This window comes from Myodes glareolus, chromosome 17 (genome assembly GCF_982192425.1).
Source record: "Myodes glareolus chromosome 17, mMyoGla1.1, whole genome shotgun sequence".
NCBI lineage: Eukaryota > Metazoa > Chordata > Mammalia > Rodentia > Cricetidae > Myodes > Myodes glareolus.
In genome coordinates, this window is record NC_142042.1 from 49,371,325 (window position 1) to 49,389,345 (window position 18,021).

Sequence of the window (18,021 nt, forward strand, 5' to 3'; positions counted from 1 at the left end):
TGTTCTATCTTGCTCCTTCTTGTTCTCTTACCCTTTCTTCTTCTCCACCCAGATTTATCCTTCTATTTATTCTCTCTGCCTGCCACCCCACCTATCCTTTCTCCTGCCTTATCATTGGCTGTTCATCTCTTTATTAGACCATCATGTGTTTTAGACAAAGAATCACAGCTTCACAGAGTTAAACAAATTCAACATAAAAGAATGCAACACATCTTTGCACCCTTAAAACAAATGTTTCACAGCATAAACAAAAGTAACACATTTTAAAATAATATTCTACAACACACACAAATAAATAAATGCAATAAAAAATTAAAACATGTCAAGGATGGTGAATAGCCTGGAGAATGAACAGGTCGAGGAGTAGACCTGTGAGGTGTGGCCCTTTTCTGGGTGTAAATGACATGCGTGTAGTTTACTGCTCGCTTCCCTGAGCTGGAGTGGAGTGCAAACGAGAGCCCATGGAGAGAAGCATTTGTGAGAACCTCTTTGAGTCTGTGGCTGCTGTCCTGCATGACAATTCTCAGAGCTGTGAGGGACACTTTAGAATACACCTGTGACAGATGAGGAAACAGAAACCTGGGCAGTTGATACCCAGTGAGGCAGGGATTTGAACCCAAGCCCAGCATAATCGATACCCATGCTACACCAGCATGATATGTTTTTTAAAATGGCTTCAAATGATCACAAATGCTATATATGAGCTATTTTTTATTAATAATACTTATCTTTTATAAATAATGTTGCTGAGGTTTTGGATCCAAACCACCTGGAGCTGATGGTATTTACTTGGCTCTTTTGGGTTCTAGGGTGTGATGAGTGGGGTGCTGGTGAGAAGCCCTAGGAGGGCCTCATTCTTGCTATGAAGAATGAGCATTTCTGGGGTGTGGATGTAGCTCAGCAGCACTCACTGCGCACAAGGCCCTGGGTTGGACCATCAGCAACACAAAAGACGAAAAGGGGGCCATTTCAACCACCTGCCACCTCGCACACCTCTGCTCACTCTGGTTCTTTCTTTCTTACTTTTTTTTTTTTGAGGCAGGGTTTCTCTGTGTAGCCCTGGCTATCCTGAAACTTGCTTTGTAGGCCAGGCTGGCCTGAGACTCAGAGAGATCCATTTGACTCTGCCTCCTGAGTGTTGGGATTCAAGGCATGCGCCACTCTGGTTCCTTCTGAGGAGAAAGAGGGGAATCATGTAAGCAAATACAAATGAGATCTTACATAGTTTAACGTACAAAGATGAATACTGCCAGGCCTTCAGACTGTAGCTGTCGGTGGCTGGGCCCTAGCTCTGTGCTGGGCACTTCCAGCCATGTGTTCCAGCTTTCTGGGAGAGGGAGCCTGTCATTAAATAGAGCCATTTTCATCAGGAGGGAATTGGCCCTTGGGTAACTAATGGGTCTTTCCCAGGAGCACACAGCTAGTGTGTGGTCAACACCTCATGGAGAATGCCCGTCCAAGTCCTTACTCCCCATCATGCCTTCCCTGCTCTCCCTCCTCGCCCTGGCCATTTGGATCACACTGCTGTTCTTGAATTACTCACAGGGCTTCCTTTCATAAGTGTGTGTGGGCATGCGCACGTATGTACGTACATGAGTGAGTGTGTGTGCATGTGTGCGCGTACACGCTTTTGTGTGTGTGTGTGTGTGTGTGTGTGTGTGTGTGTGTGTGTGTGATTCATCTCTGCTGGTGCGCTCTCCTGTCATTTGGGCCTCTGCTCCAGATGATGCCCTTCCTGACTTCTTTCCTCCCCAGCATGAAGGCAGGTGGTGCCATTCTGCCCATGCTGTTTCTCTTTGCAGCGCACATCACCCCTGGCCATTACATTTGATATTTATTTCTTTAGTACCTGGCTCTCCGAAAGAAAGGGGGTCTGTCTTGCTCACTGCAGCATCACATCCCCCCCCCCCCCGCATTAGCGACTAGAGCTGCTACTCTCCAGGTGTTTAGGGGAAACGTGCTCTAGCTGGTTAGCATCGAGACGGATTCTGCAGATGGTGGGGATCTCCCCTGGCTTTTTCCACTTCGAGCCTAATGATCAGACCTAATGCACTGCAGAACATCCCATGAAATCCTATGTGAGAAAGATAACTGGAGGAAATTGTAAGCCAAGGCATCCCAGATTGCAATCTCCAGACCCCCTCAGCCAGTATCCCTGGCTCCAATCTGCAGTAAAAGCTTTCAAGGTTAGTTGCAGGGGAGGAGCAAGTTCCCAGACAAGGCTTCCTCCAGTTGAGTGCCGTGGGGTCCATGGGGGCACTCGCCTTGATTTTCCAGGTCCAAACACAGGCCTCCCTAGGACATAACTTCTGTAGTTCTCTTTACTGTGTAGCATGGACTATGTGGCAGCGGGGAAGAGAGTCCTGAGGGCTGAAGAGCCTACAGACATGCAAGTGCCACCTTGGTCACCCTTTAGGGGTGTGGAAAAGGGACACGGAAGTCTCAGCTTGGTTACCTCGGTGCTCTCTCATGCTGCAGAGGACACCCATGAAAAGTGGGGCACAAATTTCTTGGCCTGTCTCCCCAGGGCCTATCCTGTCCTGTGAGGCAAGCCATAGAAGAGAGAGACACATTGCGATTTTCAACTAGCCCACTATACCAACTTGGGGCACCTTCCAGGATGCAATGGAATATTCAGCTAGCTCACTGTGGAATCTCAACAAAATGTCTTATTGGGAATTTTGAGGCTGACTCTGCCCCAGTTCCTCCAAAGCCCAAGACCTTGATGTCCTGTTCCTGGGGTGGAGAGGGCAGTTGCAAAAATTCACTGCTGTTCTTGAACAAAGAGAGCAGGTTGGTGTCACCTTCTGATGTGCTCCACAGCCTGGCCTGGGGAGAGCTAGCCAGTCTCACAGACTAGCATGGATGCCCCCACCCCAATCATCATATGGGCCTCATAGGTTTATCACACATGCAGCAGGTCCTGGCTGGAGTTAGCCAGGAAGGGTTGTATCAACCCCAGAAGAAAGAATCCCTTGTGCCCTTCTGCCGCACAGTGACCTTGCCTGTGCTTTTCAGGGGGGCACAGACACATGAGAAGAATAGTAAGCCTGGCTTCCAGAGACAGCTTGTTCCCTTAATAAAGTAATTACAGAGCTGGCTAATTTACATCCCTAGAAAGATGCAGGGCAACGGTAGGCTGGTGTGTGTGTGTGTGTGTGTTTTATTTTAAATTCTCCAGCCTCTCCTTAATGAGGAGGTGCCTTGAAATATAACAGAGCGCTGGATTCTTCAAAGCACTCGTTTTCTTGGTGCTTTCTTTCTGTAAGGGAAAGTGTAAAAGACAAATGCGGGGAGGCAGAGGGGGGAGGGCTTTGCCACCCCCGCCCGTGTTGTGCAGACGTTATCTGCCATAAAGCTGTCGCTTGAAGGATGGAGAACCAGCTCTTGGCTGCAGTGGCCCTCAGATAATGTCAGTGCTGAGCAATGACCCAGGATTTGTTGGCATCAAGCGAACATTTCTAGGGCTCTGATGCCAGAATCCATAGCTGAGCCTGGGCACCTTTCCTGCCAGGGAAATGAGAGGAACCCGGTAGCTACCGTCCAGGAGCCCCATAGTGAGACTCAGGGAGCCTTCTGAATCCTAGAGAGGCTCTCATTTCTACCAAACTCCTGGTGACTCCTTGGCCCATGGATTATGTTTTGAAAGGGAAGAGTTTAGAGAAATCAGACACTGAGTTTCTATGTGTATTATTTTCTCATGGCTGTAGCCAAAGATCTGACAAGAAGCAACTTAACAGAAGAAGGCCTTTGTCTTACTTAGGATTCCTATTGCTGTGAAGAGACCATAACCACAGCAGCTCTTATAAAGAAAAGGCATTGAATTAAGGTGGCTTGCATTTGCAGAGGTTTAGTCTGTTATCATCATGGAGTGGCATGGCGGCATGTAGGCAGACATAGAAGGAGCTGAGGGTCATACATCTTGACCTGCAGACAACAGGAAGTGGTCTGAGTCACTGGGCATGGCTTGAGCATATATGAGACCTCAAAGCTTACCGTTACAATGACACACTTCCTCCAACATGGGCATACCTACTCCAACAAGGCCATGCAGCCTAATAATGCTCCTCCCTATGGAGCTTACAGGACCAATTACATTAAAACTACAAAAGCATGGTGGTGAGGGCAGTGGCAGGTGGGCACATGAGACTGCTTGCTCCTATCTGCACAGACTCAGAAGCTCGGAAAGGGAAGGCTGACTTATTGGCTCTCTTTTACCCTTTTTACTCCATCTGGGACCTCAGCCAATGGGGTGGTATGGCACACATTCAGGGTGCCTAGTACCCCCTGGCTTCATCCTCTCTGGAAACACCCTCTTAAAATACCCAAAGGTGTTCCTTAATTCAGCAAGTTAATAGTTGAAATTAACTACCACCCCAGGGTCCCAACAAGTGGTTTTGGCTAAGTAGAACACAACAGAGGTAGGTGTAAGTCACAACCACACTACCTCAGAAGGGGAAGAGTATGGGCATCTCCAGAGTCTTGACCACTCTAGGCTATGATGATAAAAGATGAAGGTCATGGTAGAGGACTTGTATTTGGGTTTTGCAGGTTTTGCCCCATTAGGTTTCTAGCACCTTCTAGTGATACCCAGGCAACACCTATGGGAAAATAGCTCCCCAGTGAGCATCCTGGTGGGGACAAAGTTGAGCTCAACACTTGGAAACTCGGGGCCAGTATGGGATATATCCCAGGACTTGATTTGGGTTCTGTCTGTCTACTTCAGGTTCCCTATTTCTGGCATTGACCACCAATTCTCCACTGCTTGTCTGCTTTCACAGGCCTTTGGATGAGAAATCGCTGACGGGAGCCGAAGCCCACCTTCTCTGTGTGCTGGGGAACAGGGCTGCACAGCCCCAGTGGCACCCATGCCGAAGAACAGCAAGGTGACACAGCGCGAACACAGCAATGAGCATGTCACCGAGTCCGTGGCTGACTTGCTGGCCCTCGAGGAGCCTGTAGACTATAAGCAGAGTGTACTGAATGTGGCCGGCGAGACAGGTGGCAAGCAGAAGGCAGCGGAGGAGGAGTTGGATGCAGAGGACCGGCCGGCTTGGAATAGCAAATTGCAGTACATCCTGGCCCAGATTGGCTTTTCTGTGGGGCTTGGCAACATCTGGAGGTTCCCCTACCTGTGCCAGAAAAATGGAGGAGGTAAGAGGTACCCACGATTGATCAAGGGCACCTGGAAAATGGGTTGGGCTGGGGTAGAAAGGACTACGCCTTTGCTGAGGCAGACCTGGAGTCCTTAGAGATAGGAATGCAGAATTCCGGAACAAGAGCCACACAGTGGCTCATAGGTCTAAAAAGGCTGGAGGTTATGATAAGAATGGGGTTGTGGCTCCAGACTGCCACGGTTCAGATCCCATTCTAGCATAGCCAGTTAGGCCTGGGCCCTAGTACAAGCTGCTGGACCTCTGTTTGTCAGTGCTTACCCTGTAAATTGAACATAAGAGTGTTTCCTGCCTACTCTTGATAGTTGAAAGGATTAAGTGATTTTTATATACTACCTCGGTAAAGAGCAACTGTTGGCTGTTACTATCAAACACTTAGAGACAGGAAACGCTGTTGTAAACGCTTAATGGCTTAACTCTTCCTCTTTGAGCATCTTGGAACAACTGAAGCACCAGCTTCACACTGGTCACCCATCCTTTCCTCCCAGTGACCTTAAGGAGGTCATTGTCTTTACTGTAGAGACTATAAAACCAAGGCGCAGATAGGTTGGATAATTTTCCCAGGTCATGTGACATGAAGGTTTAATGCTAATGGAATTCCACCTGGTGGGTGTGGCCTGTGCGCATTACAGCACATGGGCCGGCTGCCTCTCGGGGATCCTCACGCTGCACCTGGATACAAATTCCTTTTGCGCACGTGGCATCCTATAAAATTGTCATGGGGTTGACAAAGCACAGAGCAGACAGATATCCCTAGGCGCTGTCACTCCAGAGTGTGGAAGTTTATCAGAATTTTCCAGAGGCAGGCTGGCTTGAAATGATGGGGAAATTACAGAAAATAAAGAAAACCGTGGTCAGCGCATGTTTTGGTTTCTTCTGTGATGAAATACTAACTAGAAGCAACTTCAGTGAGGGCACAGGCCATCATTGAGGGAAATCAAGCAAGAACTCAAGGAATCATGGAGAAACACTACCTGCTGCCTTGCTCACAGTATGACTCCTTGTTTGCTTTTTTTTTATAGCCCAGACCAGTTTCCTAGGGAATGGTGCCGCCTATGGTGGGCGGGGCTCTTCTGGATCAATTACTAATAAAGGAAATCCCAGAAAGACATGACCAGAGGCCAGTCTGATCCGGGAAATCCCTCAGCCAAGATGCTCTTCTCACATGGCTATAGTGAAGCTGACAGTGCTAACACAGAAAGCTAGAAACCGCATTTCCAGGCCCACGCCTGTGTCCCCGAGAAAGCTATCCTTTCTATGAAAGCTATGAAGGGAACCTCATAGCTCCTGAATCCCCTGCCCTGGGACCACCACACTCCAGCCTGTTGGATGGCTACAGCTTCCTAGGTATTTTGACTCAGCTTCTTCCTGCGGGCGAGTTCCTACCATTGTAGCCTTTCCCAAAATTTCTGCTCCATTCAGAGAGGGACACCTCACCTTTGTATCGGTTACTTTTCTTGTTACTGGAACAAAATAGTCAACAGAAGAAACTTGAGAGAGGAAGGACTCAGTTTGTCTGAGGGTTTCTGGGGAGCTCAACCTGTGAAGGTGGTAATGCGAATGAGTGTCTGTGTCAGAGGAAGTGCGTTGGGGAGCTCATCGCAAGGCAGAGTAGCAGGAAACAGGATAATACAGAATCAGGGACAGGCTGTTCCTCTCAAAGAACCACCCCGGGACCCACCTCTGCCAGCCAGACCTCCTGAGATTATACAGCAACATTCTTACTTAGTCTTCCTGTTCAAAGTACCTCATTCCTTCTTCACAACACCCTTTAGAGAGTGGAGGAGTATGGAGTGACATTTTTGTAAATAAAAAATGGACACATATCAGATATCCCCTATGGCTTCGTCTAATACTTTCACTCTGCATCTATGACAAAACAAGAGCAAAGCGAGATCAAGTAATTTGTCCAAAGTTGCAAAGTAGGTGGCAGAGCCAGGATTCCAGACTTGATAATCTGATCACAGAGTCTGTTCGCAGCTCCTTTTCAATCCATATTTCAGTTGACTGGAGGCCAAAAATAGAAAAAAGTGAGCTCTTAAGCCCCAGAAATAAATGGGCTGTGCCAAAAGCAAGGCATGGTGTATAGAAAGAGATCTGGCGAAGTGCAGAGAGTCAGGATCCACCCAGTATCCTAATGCCCTGAGGGATGCTCCCAGCTGTTCCGTCCCAAGACTCCCGAGAGACACTGTGGCGTCAGAAGAAATCCGGTTGCCTCCAGGTCGTGTTTTCCAAGGTAGAAGAGGGTGAACTCAGTGATGATTGGCACACAAGAGAGCCTTTGATTAACTATGAGCTCGGCTCACCTGAGTGTCCTGGCCTTGAGCCCTCTGGCTAGACTCAACTCCATGTGGCCCTGACCTGTAGTCATGACTCGGACAGAAGGAACACGGGACACGGGAAGCCAGTCCACCTTTGGACCACAGATCACTTTTAGAGGATCTCCCCAGCTTGTGGGAAGAGGGGAGAAACGTAGACAGGAGAGAGCAGTGTGCTCTGACACCCCAACACTCATCTCCCTATACATCGTGTCCCTCCTGAGCACCCTGAGGCAAAGTAAAACACCAGTGAGGCTCCTCCTTGTCGTCTTTCTACAGTAAGTTGCTACTGTTTCTCTCTACCAAAAACCAAGCCAAGCTAGAGGTCCATATCCACGACTTTTCAGGCCCTTCCTTTTCTGAGCATTTGATGGGGCTGCTTGTGAGTGATAGGATGAATGAGTGAGTACATGGGTGGGTGCCTGTGCATGCATGTGTGCTTGTGTGCATGCGTGTGTGTCTGTGTGTATGCGTGTGTGCGTGTGCATTTGTGCGTGTGTTAAAATGATGTTGCTCTGCAAGAGTCGGTGGGAAGCTTCTCTTGAAGGCTCTCCCCATGGGTTCCCTCAGCAGATGTGTGCTCAGGTGGCCCCCTGTGGTGTGACCAATCCAGAATGTGCCTGCTGACACTGCCTAAATGAATCTGAGGAACTTGCCTCCCGCGAGGTCTCCCAGGATGGCATCTGGGTCTTCTGTTCCTCCTGCATCCCCCAAAACCTGAATCTGGCATGGAGGAGATCCATGGTAAACAACTTTTGCTGCTGATTGACAGATTTTGTGTCCAGTAGTTGCCTGACCTCCAGTGTTCATTGGCAGATTAGGCGTGCACCTGAGAAGGGTAAGTTGCAGGGGACAGTGTAGCGCGAACTCTGGTTGTTCTTAATAATAAAAACTCAGAGTCAGATATTAGGGGGTAAAGGCTGAAGGATCAGAGAAGCAAAGGAGCGAGCCATTAGAGAGCCTTTACCTCTACCAATGCTCAGACCTAAGGGGCGATCCTGTCTCTACAGATCCTCAGACTGACTGCTGTCTCTATGAAACCTCAAACTGCATGCTCAGACCGAATCCTCAAACTACATCAGAGCTCTTGTCTCCTCCCCGCCTTATATTCCTCTCTCCACCCAGCCATATCACTCCTGTCTCCACCTCGCTAGTGCTGGAATTAAAGGCAAAAGGCATGTGATCCCAACTCCTAGAATCACCTTTTTTTTTAGACAGATTCAATCTCGTGTAGCCCAGGGTGGCTTGAACTCATAGAGGTCTGTCTGCCTCTGTCTACCTAGTCCTGGGATTAAAGTTTGTGCAACCACTGCCTGACCTCTATGGCTAACTAGCGTCTTAGCTCTGCACTCTGATCTTAAGGCAAGCTTTATTTGTTAGATTATAAATAAAATACCACTACAGGACAGAGCAGTGTAGCTGGGGCTTTCAGAGACCCCTCTCTTGAGCGGATCTCCCTGAAGGTGCTTGGTAACCCAGGAGACAGGAACAAGCAAGACAGTTTGACAGGCAGGGCCTGACTGATAGTGTTGCCAACAGGGCTGTGTTCTTGGCACAACTCTTGGTGGGGTGCACTCGTCCATGTCCAGCCGTGGCTTTAATTCCCTTGCTAAATGCCCTGTCACTTGGAATTGAGATCGTGTCTGCAGCTAGGTTTAAGACAGCAAGATTAATTTGTTATCTGTAATCTTTAGCAAGATCATTCCATCCTTTATGATTCCCTTATCACGCTTTCCTGAACAACTAATTTCTCTTCCATTCCTCCCAATTAGCTGTGGATTAATGGTGATGCTGATCAGACCCTCTCCCTGGAGAGCTTCCAAGCTCGGCTTCTCTCGAGTTGCTCAGTCTGCTGTGTCAGCATCTGTCTCAGAAGCCGGCAGGCCAGACCACAGAGAGGGAGGGTGGGTGGGAGTGAGCCCTTGGGAATGAGCGAGCAGGACCCGTGACATCTGGGAGGGCTGTGGACAGGTGTGTGTGCTGTGTGAGGCCAGTGTCTGTGACTTGACATGTGGCTCTCTGAGAGGCAATGAGGTATCTGCTTCTGAATCCAGCCTTGCGAGTGGAAGGCTCTGGTGTCTGTATGCGCCCTTGTTTCCCATCCCAAGTCAGAGGATCAAGGAGAGGAAAAGTCTGAATGGGCCAGCCTTGAGCAACAACATTCACGGGGAAGCTCCAGATGGCCTAAGATGTGGCTGAGTCTGTTGGACATACCACCTTTCCCTTTCTTTGTTGTCACTGCCCACACACTATATCTGAGACTGTTGGGCACGGCTGCCACCCCTTCCCTCACTCTGTCTCTCTGATCCGCACCTTCTCTTCTCCTTGCAGGTGCCTACCTGGTGCCATACCTGGTGCTGCTGATCATTATTGGCATCCCCCTCTTCTTTCTGGAGCTGGCTGTGGGCCAGAGGATCCGCCGTGGCAGCATTGGTGTGTGGCACTACGTGTGCCCCCGCCTGGGGGGCATCGGCTTCTCCAGCTGTATTGTGAGTTCAGAGCTGGGGGCTGGCACTGGGTGGGAGGCAGAGGGTCCACGTTGGGATACTGTGGAGAGGTCACCAGGTTTACAGGCCAGAGTCCTGACCAACGCAAGGGGAGCGAGAGCGGTCATCAACAGATTATTCACAGATGGTGTCTCGGGGCCATAGTCACCATATTTCCTAAACTTGAAGATGAAAGCACTGCCAGGAACCATATGTGACATTCACCAATGATGCAAAAGAGGGGAAACGGGACATGTTCACAAGGATATCTCAGTCCTTATCATCTGGGAACTGATAAACCATCCAGGTCCCCACCACTCCTTACCAATTCCTCATGGACTCCTTTCCCTTTCCTTGGGAAGTGAGTTTCAAATGTACATGGCTTAGCACGCCTTGCTAGAGCGCCATGCAATCAAACAGTTGAAATATTCAGACAGGAGCCTTATGACCAACCCAGGAGGCATGAGGTTTTGGGAGACCTCCTGGGCCTTGGATGGGGACTTCCAGGCTCATCTGTGTGTTTGTCGATGAAATTGTGCTGAGAGCTGTATACAGCTGAAGAAACTGAGCATCCCTTAAAGATGAAACCTGCAGGTGCCCACTCTCTAACTTGAGATAAAAACTGCAGTTCATTTCTGGAAGGGACTGAGGATTCTGTCAAACACGGTAGGAGGATTGTCCTGTTGTCAAACCAGGCATCACCGTCACATGGCCAGCTACAGTGTAAACACCAGGCTGGCCATGTTTGCACATGCAGGGGGAGGGGAACCCTCTACTTGGGTTGGAAACAACACAGTTAAGGAAAGGGATGCTTCTCTGCGTGTTTATCCCAGCGTAGCCCCCTCCCTCGTTTTCTCTCTGTGTATGTGAACGTGTGCTCCTCCACATAGTTGTTCATATGAAATGGGAGCGACCAGGAGCCCTCTGCATTCACACTAACAAGCAATCTAAATCATCTGGGACAGCCAGGCCTCTGGAAGGGCCCTCGGAGCATCCGGAGCAGATACAGCCAAACCCTGCCTGTTAAACATTGCTAGATCCCTCCTATTTTAATAAAACTGCCAAGCTTACTGCTTTCTCTCTAGAAGCAGCCTGCTCACTGTTCCAAAGGAAGGGCAGCACCCGAGAAAAGGGAAGAGGTGGGAGAACCAGCGATCCACACAATCTCAAAAAGTACCACCATCTGGGCCTAAAAGGATCAATGCTGTGGTGTGTCTCCATGGTCCTGGAGGGCATCTCTAATTAGAATCCTGAGTCATCAGGAAACGATGGGGGAAGGGCTTCAAGTATCTTACAGGAATTTCAAACTGGAAAGGATTAACATTTTAAGAGTTTATTGCTTAAAGGAGAAAATTTTAATAGCCCAGGAATTCCTTTGTGGACTGTCTGAGTACCAGATGGATGAAGGAGGAATGGGGGCAGACCCCCAACCCCCGCTCCATCTCTGCATCCCCCCGCCCCACCCACATCCTCCATCAGGGCTGGGTTTGAGCTGCTGGGCCTTGGATGGAGTGCAGGGAGGGGCGGCTTTACCTGCAGCCTCCGTGATCTTACCCTGACCCTTGCCCTCAGGTCTGCCTCTTCGTTGGGCTGTACTACAATGTGATCATTGGGTGGAGCGTCTTCTACTTCTTCAAGTCCTTCCAGTACCCGCTGCCCTGGAGTGAGTGTCCTGTCGTCAGGAATGGAACTGCGGCAGGCAAGTGTGGGGACCCTGGAGGAACCCCAGCTGTGGTCTTCGGCTAGCTCTGTCCCAGGAAGGAGTCTATACTGTTTAGTAATAAGATTTGGGGCTTCATTGGTTCAGTGAGTCACCTTGGAGAAACCACTTCACACCCCAATACTCACCTTTTTTTCTCCTTCTCCTGAGGAAATGATCTACTAATCTCCTGCTGACCTAGCACACAGAGATCTCGGGGATTGAATTTTGCTTAGTTATTTATTTCTCCAATAGCATATGTCTAAGAACAATTTTGACTTGTGTGCCCCACTCCATAGGTGGGAAAACAGATCCTGAAGCCCCCTTTCCCACGCTCATACTATCCTTTAACCAGTGACCTGACATCTGGATTTCCAGCCTCTGTCTCAGGGCCTTCCCCCAAGAACCTTTAGACAAATTTGGCACTTGTGTGCAGAGATGATCGAGGTGGGAATTCAGCCATGTGACTGTGGCTCAAAGGCTCGTAGGTCCCACCAGAAACTCAGGATTCCTCAGGTTCTGCCAGATCATGGTACAGTCCTCCCACGGCTACCCACTGTCTCACTGCTGCCTGGGCAGGGCCCAGCACAGGAGCTGGCCTGTAGGGCTGGAAGCTGAGGCCTGTGACCTTTCCTCTGGTTTCAGTGGTGGAGCCCGAGTGTGAGAAGAGCTCAGCCACTACCTACTTCTGGTATCGAGAGGCCTTGGACATCTCCAACTCCATCTCAGAGAGTGGGGGCCTCAACTGGAAGATGACACTCTGCCTCCTTGTGGCCTGGAGCATCGTGGGCATGGCTGTAGTCAAGGGTATCCAGTCCTCTGGAAAGGTGAGCTGGGACAAGGCAACAGGGACCCAGAGAGCAGGAGCTGGGATCCCAGGCCACCGGGGAAGACTACTTGAGCGACAGCATTAGCCTCACGGGATGGGTGGGAGCATTAGCACCACAGACAGCCCAAGGATGAGCTTGCTGGGTAGTCGTTCCTGGGGCCCCATCTGCTTTGGTGCTTACAGCTTAGGCCTGCTCTGCAAACACTGAGGAGCCAGAGGTACCGACCTTGAGGGGCCACCTGTCTAGATGGTGCATCCCCAGGTTCCTAAGCAAAAGCCCTTGCATTGGGCAGTCTAAGCAGTTTTTGATGAAACTCTGCCCTATGCTGTCTGCCGATAAAGGGCTGTTAGAGCCACAGAGAGCTTGGAGGCCCCCAAACAGTCCAGTCAGTGAAGGTCATTACCGCCCAGCCCTGCCCTTCTTTCCCAGCATTTTCAATCCTTATTATTTATGACCTCATGGGCTGCAAGGGATGGAAAGAGAGACAGACATCTGATAGCCCTCCACTCATTTTATAGAAAAGGAAACTGAAGTCTGTACTGGGGAAGGTGCCTCATCTAAGGGCTTAGAAGTTAGTCTGTCCAGTTCCAGGGCTCGAGCAGAGGCTCTTGGTTCTTTGTCAGACTTGATGAGTCAGGATGCTGAGTTGCAGAAAAGTGGTACCATCCCAGCCACCAGCCTCCTCCCTCTCTGGAGGCTGGAATAGTAGCTGACACTTCATGGCATTTATCAGGGCTGCCACGTCTGCACATCCCTGGCTCTCACCAATGTTAGGAGTTAAGAATATTGCAGCCCTTTAGAGATGGGGAGATGGAGGCATACTAAGCAGGTAGCCTGAGGCCCCAGGATTGGTTGATGGTGGCTGCAGGGTCAGTACACATGCAGATAGCTCTTAGCCTGTCTGTTGCCCTGTCCTAAGTGCCCCAGGATTGGTTGATGGTGGCTGCAGGGTCAGTACACATGCAGATAACTCTTAGCCTGTCTGTTGCCCTGTCCTAAGTGCCCCAGGATTGGTATCACTGCAGCCGAGGTCCCGTGATCAAATTCTTTGTGCGTGGCTCTGTGCCAGGAGCATGGGGCCATAGAGAGGTGCATGACATATATGAACTAGTAAGAAGCACGTAGTTCAGGTTCGGGATGCGTAGGGGCTACTCTCTCTTCTGATGGGCTCTTTGGGAAACAGTGTCAAGGCCTCCTAGATGTCTTCTGCTATAGAACTTCTAACCACAGTGGATCCTGGAACTGTCTACTAGGGACATGAGACTTAGGAGTACAAGCTGCTGGTTCGGCTCTGCCAGCTCTTGAAAGGCAGACTAGCTCCAGGCACAGCCATGCTGACTTCCAGCTTGTTCTGCTCCTGCCTGGGCCAGATGGATGGTGGGTTTGGCTCAGTGCGTGGGGGCTCCAGGCTCCGAGTTCTGCTGCCTGATATCAGAGGAGGCTCCTGGGCCCCAGCTGTGAGCAGGGAAGGGGGGTGCCGGCTGTAGAAGGGGCTCTGCCTGACGGGGGGCCTCTGTCCTCTCTGCAGGTAATGTATTTCAGCTCCCTCTTCCCCTACGTGGTGTTGGCCTGCTTCCTGGTTCGGGGGCTGCTGCTGCGAGGGGCAATTGATGGCATCCTGCACATGTTCACTCCTAAGGTAAGGCTCTGTGGTGTCCACATGGGGGGAACCCTGGCAGCTCCACTGGGCCTGCTCCGCTGCACACAACTTTACACCCAACCCCAACTGTCTGGCAGGTGTTTTGTGCTTTGTGCTTCAGAGAAGCCCAAGAAAGGGGTCTAGGCTCTGTCCTCATGTTTCAAGGAGAGGGACATTACTTCAATTTGGGTGAAATCCAAAAAGACTCCAGAAAAGAGGTGGCATCTGAAGTGAGCCTTGCCGAGCAGGAAGGGCTTCAGCAAGTATCAGTATGATTTACTAATCAAAGGAGATCATGTGAACAAGGATGTGAAAAAGCATCAGGCACACCTGCAGCGATGACAGAGGCATGTTCCATTTAAATGTGAGGGATGGGGCTTCAGACCTTCATTTTAGGGGTGTCTTCATTCTGTGGGTCTGTGCTAATAGGAGTCAAGAAGATGAACTCCCCTCAGGAATTCCAGTTTGTACCCAAATCAGGGAAACAAGGAGCCCACTCGGGCACCCTCCTAATCCTGTCACTAGCCCGTGAAGGGACTGCGAGGGATCTTTGCTCATAGAGGATGTGCTGAGAAACAGGTATTCTGCATATGCACGCCTAGCCTTCAGGAGGTGGTCTGTCCCCACCTCATGACCGTGGACACAACTACATGAGTAGGCTACGGGGGATTTTAATATCAAATTGTCCTAAACAATGTATGTCAGTGCCTCCAGTTGATGGGGCTGAGAATTTCACCTCCAAATCCTTCTGAGCTAGACTATGAACCCCGGGTCAGACGGGGCCAGATGGGGCCAGACGAGCTTGAAGCCTCAGGACTCAATAGTGCCACCATACATGTGTATACACGTGCACATACACACTCCCTTTCACAGGGAGTTCACACAGGGTGATTAAGAAAGCCCCAGATTCTATGGAGTTTGAAGTCCTCAGGCCCCATTGACTCTCCTGCCCTGCTATTGTGAGTGGGCTCCTGGTGTGTGGAGGATGGCCATGGTTAGGACCTATGCCACCCAGAACTGCACAAACTGGCCTTAGACATCCTTGGCCTGAATAACCAAGACCCAAGTCTTTGTGCAAGTTTCTCTGAAGTAAATACAGCAAAATTGAAATTGCTGTCTCAAAGGGTATGCAAATCTTCAGCCAAAATACTTTCCAAGTGTTTGCATCCATGAGCACACACACCAGGTATATAACTCCACGTTTGACAGGCTTCAGTTTTGCCCATCCAATAGATGCATATAGCTTAAGTCCTCAGAACAACAGAGCCACTCCCTTTCTCAAACCATTTCCTGGATGTTCCAGAAGCCATGTGAAGCTACCTGGCATTTGCAGAATCTTCTAAGCTGTAAAATTAAATGTAGAAGCCCCTAGAGGAACCAAGTCCCCAAGAACCAGCATGGTGCAACTCATGGCTCATCTGACTCGTTAGTCTCCAGGTCAAGTCTTTGTGACTCATCTGGGCATTGTCCACGGAGCAGTTTCATTGTGTAGCTCCTGCACCTGACTCTGGAGGCTTGTGTTGAGCAAGGAAGGGTGGCTAAGAAGACTTGAACACTCTCCTGCCCAGGGCACCCAGGCAGCCTTGCTATTGTTCGCCTGGAGTGTGGTTTCTATTCACAGATGCCCCCAGATGCTGTGCAGCAAAACATGAATCCACCCGTGGCAACAGCCATCTCATCTGATGGTCCGTCAGGATGAGGACCATTGCAGAGAAGTGGCTGTCGTAGCTCAGGACTGGGAGATACGAGGTCTCTGGGGTCATTTAAAGTTCTTGGTGCCACAGAGCACCACCAGGTCACTGTCCAGAGCTGTCCAGGATGAACACTGTTTCATTCATTCCTATGAATTACAATATTAACAATATCCCAAGAGGTTGTGCCATTCAACACCCTGAACAAAGTCAAGAAAATTTTGACCAAGGCATCTCAGACTCCTTTTTAGACTATGCTGGATGATGTGAGAGGTCCTTCTTCCTCCCCGGACGTCTTCCAACATCAGAAAATATCCAGGCTATAGGACCTATCCTTTCTGTCCCTGTCTGCAAGCAGAGAGCTAGTGGATCTGGTGTGCTGTGTGACCAGGATGCTATGATGACTCGCTAGTGGCCCTGATGAGAGAGTAACTGGTGTTAACAGCTAATTAACTACTTGAAATTCCCAGACATCTTTCCCTTATCATTTCTTTCATCCAAGGACAAAACCAGGTCAACATGGGGTGCCATGCAATTCTCATGTAATTTGCCCAACATATAATGGTGAATTATGGAGAGGTTTTTTTTCAGTCATATAAACTCTCAAACAGTCAGAATGATGAACATTCATGTCCTTTGGCCCAACAATTTCACTTTTAGGTATTTTCCCAACAAATGTAGCCGTATATAAGCAAAATGGTTAGTACTCAGTATTGGTTGATACAGCATTTGTTTTAGTAGCAAAAGACTGGCATGCTCCAAATGCCCAAATGTTTACCAGTCATGTTTGCATTCATCCAACAAAGGCTCACTAGAGCCAGACACTGTTCTAAGATGGATATCAGCCCATGAATACAATAGACAAATTCCCCAGCCCTCAGAATGGATGATATAAAATAAGATGCAGAACTGTTACTGACCAGTGTGGTGAGGGGAAGAACAGAGCAGAGAACAAAGAATTGGGGCATCTAGGGACAGGGTACATTTTATACAGTGTGGTCAAGGGGTGCCTCACTGAGGAAGAGCGTTTGAATAGTGGCCCTAAGGAGGTGAGGGCTCAGGCTACACGCAGATGTGGAGCTCACACCTTCCATTCTAGACAGAGAGATAACGACTGAAAGGGCCTTGAGCTGGAGCAGCTTGTGAATTCTAGGAAGTAAGGAGGGGAGAGAGGCAGGACTGTGGTCTGATTAGGGCTATGGGGGTCCAGGAGGCCATAAAGACACTTGGACATTTCCCCTGTGTAAACTCTGGCCAGTGGGAGGTTATGGGCAGAGGGATGAGATGCTAAGGCCACCCTGAGCCTCTTAGAGGAGGCTGCCATGGAGAGTCCAAGAGGAGAAGAGGGAGATTTGCTTTGTGGGTCACTGGATGAGAGGAACCGTGAGCCAAGCAGGGATGGAGGGCTAAGAGTTGGTTGAGTTGAAGAAACACTTAGGAAACAGACTCAAGAGGGTTTGCTGTGGCTTGGATATGAGGTGTGGGAGGAGCCAAGAGTGACTCCAAGGTCTTTTGCCTGAGCAGCCAGACGGATGGAGATGACATTTACAGAGATGGGAAGGATGGGAGAAGCAGAATTTAGGAGGAACACCCAGACTATTGTTTTGGATGTGTCAATTTTAAAATGTCCGACAGATAGGCAGATGAACTCGTGGTGTGGTAATTTGGCCCATAAATCTGGAAGTAACAGGTGAAGGAGCAAATTTGGGAGTTCTGAGTAGTGGATGGAAAGCTATGGCTTGGTTTACAATGCCTGGAGGGTGAGTTCTGTCAGAAAGGAGGACTCAGCTCAGAGCCGCAGTCTTCATGGGTTGAGGGAAGGATAGCAGGTAAGGGAGGCAGAAGAGATGAAGCACACATATCCACGCCCCCAGGCAGAGTCAGGGAAATGCTTGAACAAAGGTGAGCCGGGCAGATGATGAAGACAGGAAATAACCAATCATCTGGCAACGGAAGCGTCATTGGTGACCTTCATAAGAGATGTTTTGATAGAACATTGGGGACAAACTCTAATGGTGGTGAACCAAAAGAAAATGCGAGGTGATGAATCAGAGACAAGTAGGAGAGGGCGTTTGTATTCAGTAGTTTCACTATAAAAGGAAACAAAAATGAGAAATGCAAGAGTAAGTGGAGAGGGCCCTGGGGTCAAGGATATTATCACAGAATTTATATAATGCTGAAAAT

General features: G+C 49.5%; 1 protein-coding gene across 2 annotated transcripts in view; it reads left to right on the plus strand.

Annotated features, from left to right (window-relative positions):
- Slc6a17 (solute carrier family 6 member 17) overlaps positions 1–18,021 on the plus strand; it is a 47,542-nt gene that overhangs the window by 12,451 nt on the left and 17,070 nt on the right. For both annotated transcript variants that reach the window (XM_087897663.1, XM_087897664.1), the window contains exons 2-6: positions 4,782–5,154; positions 9,824–9,981; positions 11,551–11,677; positions 12,323–12,504; positions 14,036–14,146. In XM_087897663.1, the coding sequence (XP_087753789.1) occupies positions 4,869–5,154; positions 9,824–9,981; positions 11,551–11,677; positions 12,323–12,504; positions 14,036–14,146 (864 nt within the window). In that variant the 5' untranslated portion in view covers positions 4,782–4,868. The remainder of the gene's footprint in view (positions 1–4,781; positions 5,155–9,823; positions 9,982–11,550; positions 11,678–12,322; positions 12,505–14,035; positions 14,147–18,021) is intronic.